At 40.7% G+C, this 12,019-nt stretch overlaps 1 protein-coding gene across 5 annotated transcripts in view; it reads right to left on the reverse strand.

Annotated features, from left to right (window-relative positions):
• Window positions 1-224: 224 nt before the first annotated feature.
• Window positions 225-12,019, reverse strand: part of ZNF385B (zinc finger protein 385B) — a 413,608-nt gene continuing 401,813 nt past the window's right edge. For all 5 annotated transcript variants that reach the window (XM_069985183.1, XM_069985182.1, XM_069985179.1 and 2 more), the window contains one exon: window positions 225-1,638. In XM_069985183.1, the coding sequence (XP_069841284.1) occupies window positions 1,426-1,638 (213 nt within the window). In that variant the 3' untranslated portion in view covers window positions 225-1,425. The remainder of the gene's footprint in view (window positions 1,639-12,019) is intronic.

Here is a 12,019-nt window from a genome sequence, read left to right on the forward strand (position 1 = left end):
AAATTAACAATTCTAATTCATTGATTACGTCTGAATTCAAATTCAGTAATACCCAATTTTTCTTGATAATGTCAACAATTTTTTTATTTTTACGTTTGCTAAATACTTGTGACAGCTGGTGCTACCACCTAGTGGACAGAAAGGTGTATGACATCTCCTTTACGATGACAAAAACCACATACAATCAGGGATCATTTTTGATGATATTTTATTGAAAAGGTACATTAAAAAAGTTCACAGAGATTGAAACCATTAATAACCGCAGGAAAAAAAAAAATGCTCTAAATGAATGTGCTTGAAAAGGCTTCTCTTGTGCTCCATTGTTCAATGTGCTGTGACAACCCCCCCGAATTCAGCATTTCTTACGTTACCCTTTTAATTGAATACGTCTTCAGTAAAATGCCATTAGTACAATACATGTTTAGAAAAAAAAAAAAAGAAAAAAAAAGACGGATATTCAACTATAAATACCGTATACTCTGTACATTATTGCATTAAGGAGCCACAAAACATTGAGTGGCTTCAATAAAAGTAAAGAAAATAGCTTTAAAACAGAAAATAGAATATTTATAAACATACGGAACGTTTATCACCTCCTTATGAGAAGAATAAAAGGTTCCGTCTGATCATCTTTCTGGGTATAGATATACATTAAATATATATTTATATATATTTTTGCTCTACTTTTCCAGTATCTTAGCGGATTGATGGACTAAAGCAACCGATGATGACAATAGAATGTAATATGGCTTTTCTAGGTCGGATCATCTATCAAAACCAGAAAACTAAAATGAGAACTCAAATTGCATCAAAGCTGAGTCGCCTTCCAGTTGAAACACAGCATTTAAGATCCTAGAACTATACAAGACACGACGACATTTTGGGTCTAGAACAATACTACACGTTCCCTGTAAACTTTACAAGTTGATCTCACATAGAATAATACTTTATGTTTAGCCACTGATTTGGTGTTATCCACGATAAAGCACTTTTTTTTTTCTTATTTTTTTTTTTTTTAATTTAAGTCTATAGATTCCACACTTTAAGATGGACATTTGGATTCCAAACATGTATTTACATCAAAGGACTAGGAAGACCCCCATTTTCAAGTCTGCCAGGAAAAAAAAAAATAAAAAACAAAAATAAAATAAATGCATTTGCTGATGATACAAAAAGAAAAAAAAAATCACAGACAAAGTTGCGAAAACAACAACTACATGAGCTTAGAAAAAAAAAAAAAAAAAACTTTCCACGACACAGACTGCAAGTATTTCAGTGATTGTTTACTGAGCTTTTCAGAATGGCAAAGAATGGCTGAGCCTGTGTGCTCTCTGGTTTCCAGACGGCCCTTTTAAGAGAAGCAACGACAGTGCAAGGAGTCTGTGACGGAGCTCTAGCTTCTAGTCCTTTGTTCTTTCTATTCTCTTAATAGGGTGCAAACAGAATGGAGGCTGTAGTCGCTCGAATGGAGGCGTGTGCTGGTCTTAAAAAAGTAGGGGGTAACCCAGACCCCTGAAACAGAGAATTGTGGGGCCGTGGTGGTAATGAGAGGGTGGACGTTACGGCTGCTGCAAGAGGTGACGACAAGAAGGTCGGGGTTAAAGGCTTGATCACGTCTTTCTGGAATGCCAGTTTTGCCTGGAAAAAAAGAAGGAAAGAGTTAAACAGAAGTTCTATTTATTAACATTTGTGTCTCCATTTATTAATTATTCATATATTATGGTCGGCATCCAAAATCTCTCTTGCTTAAAGTGTCACTGTTGTTTAAATTTTTTGTATAGGAAATTTTAAGAAACTTTTTAATTGGGTTTATTAGCCGAAAAATTCATTTTTATAATGAAAAAGCAGTTTGACACTCTCCCCCCTGTCTTCATGGTTCTCTTATGGAGAGGGGAGGGGTGGAGGGAGATGAGGCACCAAAACAGGACAACAAAGAGTTAATTTACAGTTACATCACCGGGCTATCTCCTCTAAAATAAGCACTGACCTCTCTGACCTCTGAATAGCGACTTTCACACAGGTCCCACTGTGTAATCCTTTGTTCTCTGCTCTCTGCTAGCAACTAATCTCCCTCCTTCTTCCTCCCCCCTCCCCTCTCCATAGGTTACACAGGGCTCGACTGATTTAAAAGAGTCGAGATTTCCTGATAATGAACAGTTAATGAGAGAGGAGGGTAGGGGGGACATGGGGAAAAGCTTTTTGAATGCAGATAATGGCATATTTGCCTAATAAACCCAACTACAAAGTTTCTTTAAATCGCCTGTACTATTAATCTCTGCAAAAAAAAAAAAAAAAAAAATTGACAGTGACACTTTAAGACCCCCCAAGAGCTTGATGGCTCATTTGCTCTGCCTCCTCCAGATTATGACATCATCACTGCAGCATTATATTACGCAAACCTTCTTAGTCATGTGTACATAGAGTAATACTACAGCTGCTGCAGGATCCGGTAAATGTATATGTATATTCAATGTAATAAGGCGCTCTATTGAAGCCTATGGGAAACTGGCTATCAGCGCATACAAATTTTGAGGAAAACAGCTGTAACTAAGTATGGCTATGTTCACACAACGTTTTTTGAGCTCCGTTTAAAATGACATCATTTTGCTGTCTGGCCTCCTTTCACTGCAATGACGGCTGTTTGCACATTATTCTAGTTTGGGTTTTCTAATTGGCTTTTGGGTACGGCTTAATTGAAAAGTCCATTGAATTTACCGCATTTTCCGGTATATAAGGCGACTGGGCGTATAAAATGACCCCTGACTTTTAAGCAGATTGTCAGGGGTTCGCCTTATACGCCGGAAAATGTTAACTGCAGCTAAATAAAAAAACAAAAAAACATTTAACTCACCTAGGGCCGATCCCAGCCTCCACGTGCCTCCCGTACCGTTCCTGGCCCAGGCAGTGTGACGTTTGCTACCTGCGCCGGAGATCGCCGAACCTCTCCCCGGCAGCCAAGCGTCTCATCAGCTTCAAGAGAATGAGAGAGGCGCCTGAAGTTCCAGACGCCTCTCTCATTCTCCCGAAGCTCTCCTGGCAGCAGAGCGTCTCCGAGCCTCTCCGATGAGACGCTTGGCTGCCGGGGAGAGGTTCGGCGATCTCCGTCTCCTGCGCAGGTAGTGTACGTACGCCGGGAACGGTACGGGAGGCACGCGGTGGCTGGAAACGGGCCCTAGGTGAGTTAAATGTTTTTTTGTTTTTTTTTATAGTGGTTGTCCCATACGATGGGGATGGGGCCATTTTTGAGCCCCCACCATATGGGGCGACCATACCCGGCGTATAAGACAACCCCCGACTTTAACCCTGATTTTTCGGGGTTAAAAAGTCGTCTTATACGCCGGAAAATACGGTAATTGAAAAAACGGAGAAAGAACAGTGACAAAAGAAAAACTGTGTGTGAACAACTAATAAATATGGTCCGCTGTTTGCAAAAGACGTCTGAAAATAATTGTCATGATCATTGTTTTGACGTCCGTTATTCAATACAATGTGTGCACTGGACGTCCGACTTTCCATTGACTTCAATGCATTGCATTGCAGTCAGTTAAATCGCGGCAAAAATGGACGTTATTTTAAATTGCAAAAGCAGACGCCTTTACTCTATTTTTGACGTTGTGTGAACATGTCCTATGGATGTAAAAAGGAAGAAGATGCTCATTGTTTAGAATCTATTTTTTTTTTTTAAATCCATTAAAAAAATTCTAACAAGGATTTTCAAGACCCCTTTTACATCATGTTTGGGAGGTCAGAATGTTTCCCCTCCTTAAAGGGGTTGTCCGGCGATAAAAAATTATTCACAGAATAACACACATTACAAAGTTATACAACTTTGTAATGTATGTTATGTCTGTGAATGGCCCCCTTCCCCGTGTTTCCCCCCACCCACGCTAGACCCGGAAGTGTGGTGCATTATACTCACCGCATCTCGTGTCGTCCACGGTCTCCGATCCTCAGCAGTGACGTCTTCTTCGGGAGGCCGGCGGATCTTCCCGAGTGCCGGCCGCCCTCTGCAGCGTCATCCAAAGCTCAGCCGCGATTGGCTGAGCATAACTGTGCTCAGCCAATCGCGGCTGAGCAGCTGATGACGTGGCCGCGTCATCAGCCGCTCAGCCGCGATTGGCTGAGCACAGTTATGCTCAGCCAATCGCGGCTGAGCTTTGGATGACGCTGCAGAGGGCGGCCGGCACTCGGGAAGATCCGCCGGCCTCCCGAAGAAGACGTCACTGCTGAGGATCGGAGACCGTGGACGACACGAGATGCAGTGAGTATAATGCACCACACTTCCGGGTCTAGCGTGGGTGGGGGGAAACACGGGGAAGGGGGCCATTCACAGACATAACATACATTACAAAGTTGTATAACTTTGTAATGTGTGTTATTCTGTGAATAATTTTTTATCGCCGGACAACCCCTTTAAAGGGAATGTGTTATTAGAAAATGACCCATTGTTTGACCCAGTTAAACATAGTTATGTTAAACATAGTCACTGTTTTAGCTCCACTGCCTTTTGTCAATGAATGCTAGTCAATAACAACAGCAATTTTGAGGTGAACAGGAAGTGAGGGCGGGAGATTTAAAGTTCTGCTCCCATGCTGTCAATCAGTGCAGAAAAGGAGCAAGGCACTCCCCAAACATCAGAGAGACAGACACATCAACTCCACAGTAGGTATGCTCCTGGACTAATCATATCTATTTTGTGAATATGATTGTGACACCTAGAATTTCATTTTACTTTTACAGTATTAGGCTATGTTCACACACAGTATTTTTGCTCAGAATTTTGCTCAGTATTTTGCAACCAAAACCAGGAGTGGACTAAAAACACAGAAAGGCTCAGTTCACACACTGTAGAAATTGAGTGGATGGCCGCCATTTAATGGCAAATAACGGCAATTGTTTGTCATTAAATGGCGACCATCCACTCAATTTCAACAATGTGTCAACAGAGCCTTTCTGTGTTTTCAGTCCACTCCTGGTTTTGGTTGCAAAATACTGAGCAAAATTCTGAGCAAAAATACTGTGTGTGAACTTAGCCTAATGTTAGGTTCACACTATGTAAAATTGGCGGCCATCTTTCATCACAATGGGCGTCATTGCACAAATAACGTCCGCTATTTTTGAATTGTGAGAACCTACGCTAAATTAATTTATGCTTATATTGAAAAATTGCTTTTTTGCATGTTTTTTTAATGCGACTTTGCTGTGACTGGTGCAATTCTAGCTAAAATAGCATACTTTTTATCGTGAATTTGCAGAAAGAATTGTACTATTTTGACTCAATTAGCTCAGTTCTAGCCAAAATAGCACCGTTTTATATCTGCAAATTTAAAGTTAAATTTTTTTGTAATTTCACTAATTGATGCAATTCTGGCTAAAATAATGCAAATTCACTGTAAAAATTGCATCCAAAATTGGTCCAATTGCTTTAATATAGCATGATTTGGGCAAATTCACTGCAAAATCGCATAAAAAAAGCAAAATGGCATTTTTTAATATATGCATAAATTGATTTATACTGTAAAAATAAAAATGAAATTCTGGGTATGACAATCATATATACGCAAAGTATATATGATCCACTTACCTACTGTTGAGCTGATGCCTCTCTATCTCTCTGATGTTTGTGGTGTGTCTTGCTCGCTCCCTGCATTGTGATTGACAGCATTGGAGTGGAGTTTTGAAACTCCTCCTCTTACTTCTTGTTCACTGTCAAAAGTGCTGTTGTTAGTGATGGATATTCATTGACAATGGGCAGTTGAGCTAAAACAGTGACACCTAGTGGCCAATGTTAGAACTTTGAATCACACACAGAAAACTACATTAATAAGTTAGATACTGATGCTCTGTAAGAATATGCAAAGTTGTTTTTACTGACAGATACGTCTTAAATAATGGTAAAAACAGCTGAGGCAAGATGGCTGCCCTATATGAAAGTACAAAAAAATTAAATAAAAATAACAATGAAAAAACAGCAACCATTTAGAAAAAAGAACATGTTTCACTATCTGGCATTCTCTTTAAAGGGTACTTACAGATCTGAGAGAGCAGATCTGCTGAATCTACAGTAAAAGGGGCTTTAGACTACATACTTGACCTTTACAAGCGTGCGACACTGTGACCTTTGCAACCAGAGGGAACACTTGCAGCATCTAAAGCAGTTTTTCTGAAGCAAAATGAAACATAAGTGTGAAAACTTACAAGTGTGTCTAAAGTGTGTCTTGTGTCATGTGTATGTATATTTGATTAAGTGCCTTTAGAGCTATGTATTTTGTTGTATAAATTACAATTGCAATTTCCAAACAGAATGACCATGCCGAGGAATAAGAAATGTGTAGCATGGGCGATTTTTGGTGTAGATAACGTTCACTATTAGGACACTATGTACAGTACTGTCATTTGCACAGAGTAAGGCTATGTTCACACAACGTATATTTTCGTAAAAGTGTGGCCGTTGTTGAAATCGGCAACAACGACCGTACTTTTTATGGAAATATACGTTGCCTTGTCTTGTATGGGATCCCGGCCGGAGCGTATACACATGATATACACTCTGGCCGGGATCCCTCGCAGCGCCGCAATTGCGATCCCGGGAATATGTGGCCAGGATATTCCAGGCAATTGATCTGGAATTCCCTGGAATATCCTGGCCGCATATTCCTGGGATCGCAACTATGCACCCGGGATCACAGGCATCACGATCGAGCGCAGATGCTGTTGGACCAAAGTGATAAGGCGGGGAGGAGGCGTGGTCTCCTCCAGCGCCTCATTTATCATGATTTACGCCTGCTCGCAGGCGCAAATCATGATCGGAATCTACACCTGCTTGGAACCAGGTGTAGTTTTCGTACGCCAGGTGCAGGTTCAGGCGCCCGGCCAGCCGGATTCACTAAGAGGAGTGCGCCTCTTAGTGAATCCTGCCGGGGGAAAGGGGGAGGGGCCTAATATAAGACCGGCGTACTTGTACGCCAGTTGTCATAAATCCCCCCCATAGTATACACTCCGGCTGGGATCACTAGCGTCAGAGATGGCTGTAGTTCTGTATGGATAATTGAGCTCCCCCTAGTGGTGACTGCAGTCAGCCAAAATGCTATTGTTCAACTCATTTGTAGTTTTGTAAAATTCTGTAAATAGCCATTATAAATTGCCATTCATAGCAGCAAGTGAAAATCCACCGGCGATAGTAATACACACGTTTCAAAGGTTTTCTCTTTTAAATGAATAAGACGGAGATAAAAATAAAACACCTTTACTTAATTTCCATCTTAAACCCCATTCTCGGTGTAATATTAGCTTCGCTGCCTGTGACCCTTCCTCTCATAAACACTGTGCCATGTAAAATGTTGATAAACTGGAATATTTAATTATGGTACTTAAAATGAAGCAATTAGCACTTCCTGAGGAAAATAATCAAGGTAATGAACGCATTCTCCTTTTATTTCTTCACAATTGTAGCACGGATTCTCAAATGTTTAAATCCATTATAATGTGTGTTCTTATAATGCAAAATGGGTCTGTTTAGCTGTTAATGAAGAGGAAGGGTAGAGCTGCTTTCTAGCTGCTATACACACAGAGGCCAATTCCCTAATGTTTCCCTTTGGGGTGATGCACAAGAGGCCCTATAGTTCCCAAGTACAGAGCGGACTTTGTATGTTATGTGGTGTCTCTGTGTGACACAATATTATGTAATATATGTTATTACGAGACTAGAGACTATGGGGGAGATTTATCAAACATGGTGTAAAGTGAAACTGTCTCAGTTGCCCCTAGCAACCAATCAGATTCCACCTTTCATTCCTCACAGACTCTTTGGAAAATGAAAGGTGGAATCTGATTGGTTGCTAGGGGCAACTGAGCCAGATTCACTTTACATCATGTTTGATAAATCTCCCCCTGTGGACGTATTGTATGGGTCTATATAATTTAAAGTGTAAAAAAATAATAATTTGTAAACATTTTTTGGAGACATGTTAAAAGTTTGGATCAGTCCAGGTATTTGTATTCAAACCTATAGCGATGGGAAGAATGAGCAGGAGAGGACACGTTGCAGTTTGGAACACTCAGACCCAGGCTGATCAAAACTTTTGACATGTCTATATGACATGTCTAAAGATTATACAGACGACATTGAGACTCTAAGCCAGAGGGGGAAAAAAAAGTTTTTAAAAATTAATTGGTGAAGAAAATTACATGGGTTGGTAATTATTTTCTATATTTAAAAACTCAAGTCTTTTAGTATTTATTAGCAGCTGTATGTCCTGCACGAAGTGTGTACTGTATTCTTATCAATCTGACACGGTGCTCTCTGCTGCCACCTCGTTCCATGTCAGGAACTGTCCAGAGCAGCAGAGGTTTTCTACCAGGATTTGCTCCTGCTTTGGACAGTTCCTGTCTCAGACAGAGGTGGCTGCAGAGAGAACTGTGCCAGACTGGAAATAATACTCCACTTTTTACTGAACATACAGCACTTGGTAAGTACTTGAAGGCTGGAGTTTTAAACAGAAGAAAATCTACATAACTTTCTGATACCAGTTGATAGAAAAAAAAAAAAATCTCCAGAGTACCCCTTTAATTTGAAAGTTAAATATATATTAACTGCAAACCGCTTGGTTGGCGTACCCAATCTAGAACATGAGTGGATTGAGACTTGGTCTTGGAACCAGTGGGCATGCGGGGGCAGTGGATATAGTATTTTTATAACCTTGAGTTATAAAAAAACAAAAGAAACCATCACACATCAGTTATAATTAGATCACACATGTCTTATACCCGGGATTGTGTATCACAATAAATTCAATTATTTTTATTTCTTTAATAAAGACCGGTGGGGATGCCCTCAGACTTAGTTTTTATGCAGACGTTGTTTCACAATCTGGTTATTATTTTTCACTGAAATTTTAATAGGCAGCTAGAAAACACACATGTACAGAGTGCCGTCATGGTCCTGCTAGCAGCAATTCCTAAAATGCGACAGGATGGTAATCCAGCACCCTTTAAAGCCGTCCAATCACAAGAAATAATAGTCACCGTCTGGAAATCCTTTCAGCTGATTAACATGCTTGATCTTTCATTATCATGCTTGGCCAAATGTGTATAATAATCGCAATGTTGGCCCAGGGGAGGATGAGCATTTACCATCTGGTGACAATCATTATAAATTGTTTGGGAAAGGGGCAGCGGAGTAACATGGTCCGCCACCTACCAGGTGCCATTTACATAACTGATGTCTTTTTAGGTGTCGGAGGGGCCTTAGGACCCATTCACACTCTATTGCCTGTGTACGACTGATAGGCGCCTGCAACTAGACGGGGGGAGGTGGCCCATAGCATTGATAAACTTTTCTTAATATTACCCATATTCCTGTCTTCATAACCCAGGTACATTCAACACTTCACAGCATAAGATCGGATCCACATGCAGCTTTTCACCTCCTGTTATAATCAGTACAAGACCTATATTGTATGAGCCCACATCATCTAGATCAGGGGTGTCAAACTCAAATACACAGTGGGCCAAAATTTTAAAATTGGACTAAGTCGCGGGCCAACTATGATATTTAATGAAGATTGTATGCAGCGTTTCTGGCACTGTGAGAGCAGCAGTAGGCGTTCCTGGCACTGCCTATTCTAAAGTAATTTTCCCGATGTGAAAGTTACCCATTATATCCCTCAAGCAGTAGGTAATCCCATAATTGTGCCCCATGTAGTAGCCCCCCAAAATAGTGCCCCACATGCTAGCCAGGCCGACTATTAGAGACCTACATAGTAGCCAGCCCTTCCAATAGTGTCCCATATAGTAAACAGCCCCCAATAGTGTCTTATATAGTATTCAGCCCTCCTAAGTGCCCAATATAGTAGCCAGCCCTACCAATAGTGTCGTATATAGTAGCCAGCCCTCCCCATAGTCTGTTATATAGTACCCAGTCCTCCCAATAGTGTCTTATATAGTAGCTAGCCCTCCAAATAGTCTCTTATATAGAAGCCAGTCCCTAAAATAGTCTCCTATATAGTAGTCAGCCCTCCCCATAGTCTCTTATGTAGAAGCCAGCCCTCCCCAATAGTGTCTTATATAGAAGCCAGCCCTCCCTTAATAGTGTTTTTTATAGGCGCGAGTCCCTAAAATAGTCTCTTATATATTAGCCAGCCCTCTCCAATTGTTTTATATAGTAGCCAGCCCTCCCCAATAGTCTCTTATGTGTCTTATATAGAAGGCAGTCCCTAAAATAGTCTCTTATATAGTAGCCAGCCCACCCCAATAGTTTTTTTTTTATAATAGTCAGCCCTCTCCAGTTGTCTTATATAGTAGCCAGCCCTCCCCAACAGTCTCTGTAGAAGCCAATCCTCAAGAATAATCTCTAAAATAGAAGCCAGCCCCTACTGTAGTTGTTCATGACTGCCCCTTAGCTTGGACTCACCCTTCCTGCGGCTCCAGAGGCTGCAGGAGGCTCCCCTCGGAGGACGCGCGCAATGACTTTACCACAATGCCAGCGTTGGGGCACTACTGAGATACTTCTAGGCCACAGGCTAAAAACTGCCTGCGGCCTACGAGATTATAATATGGGTGGTCCAAGCAGCTCTATGGACCACCCATTTTAGAATCTGTTGCAATGTCAGGTGGGCCAAATTTAACACAGCAATGGAAAAGCATGGCGGGCCAAAAACAAAATGGCACCACGGGCCAGATTTGGCCCGCGGGCCAGAGTTTAACATGACTGATCTGGATGCTCCCTCTAGCTAGCTGGATCTGGGGTGGGGCGTGGGGGAGGTCATTCTGTAATCTATTGCTAGTAAAAATAAAAGTGATGTTATAAGTAAAAAGCCCCCTCCCCTAATAAAAGTCAGAATCACCCCCCTTTTCCCAGGTTATAAATAAAAATAAATAAACATGTTTGCTATCGCGGCGTTAGTAATCGCCCGAACTATTAATTAATCATATTCCTGATCTCGCACGGTAAATGGCGTAAGCGCCAAAAAATCCCAAAGGGCAAAATTGCGCATTTTTGGTCGCATCAAATCCAGAAAAATTGTAATAAAAAGCGATCAAAAAGTCGCATATGCGCAATCAAGGTACCAATAGATAGAACACATCATGGCGCAAAAAATTACACCTCACACAGCCCCATAGACTAAAGGATAAAAACGCTATAAGCCTGGGAATGGAGCGATTTTAAGTGACATATATTTGTTAACAATGGTTTGAATTTTTTACAGGCCATCAGATACAATAAAAGTTATACATGTTTTATATATCGTTTTAATCGTAATGACTTGAGGAACATATATAATAAGTCAGTTTTACCCCAGGGCGAACGGCGTAAAAACTCATTCCCCCCAAATTAAAGATATGCGTTTTTTTTTTTTTCAATTTCACCACACTTTGAATTTTTTTCTGGTTTCGCAGTGTACTTTATGCAAAAATTCAGCCTGTCATTGCAAAGTACAATTAGTGGCGCAAAAAATAAGGGCTCATGTGGGTTTCTAGGTGAAAAAATGCAAGTGCTATGGCCTTTTAAACACAAGGAGGAAAAAAATCGAAAATGCAAAAATTAAAATTGGCCGGGTCCTCTAAGGGTTAAGCTCATCCTATTTATAACTCATTGTCTAAGTTACAGACCACCACTCTGCTCTAAAAGCAGTGGTTAGGTGTATATACAGTTTATATATATATATATATATATATATATATATATATATATATATATATATTGGTCCAAAACTAGGTGGACAGTATGTGCAATAGAGTTATAAAATGGGGGAGATTTATCAAACATGGTGTAAAGTAAAACTGGCTCAGTTGCCCCTAGCAACCAATCAGATTCCACTTTTCATTCCCCACAGACTGGAAAATGAAAGGTGGAATCTGATTGGTTGCTAGGGGCAACTGAGCCAGTTTCACAGATCCAGTTAAATGTAAATGTGTGTAAATGTTATTATTTTCTGTCCACCTGCTTTTAGAGCAGAGTGGTGGTTGGTAACCTAGACAATGCGTCAAATGGGAGATAAAGAGCAGCATATCAGGAAAA

The sequence above is a fragment of the Dendropsophus ebraccatus genome, chromosome 9 (assembly GCF_027789765.1).
Source record: "Dendropsophus ebraccatus isolate aDenEbr1 chromosome 9, aDenEbr1.pat, whole genome shotgun sequence".
Classification (NCBI taxonomy): domain Eukaryota; kingdom Metazoa; phylum Chordata; class Amphibia; order Anura; family Hylidae; genus Dendropsophus; species Dendropsophus ebraccatus.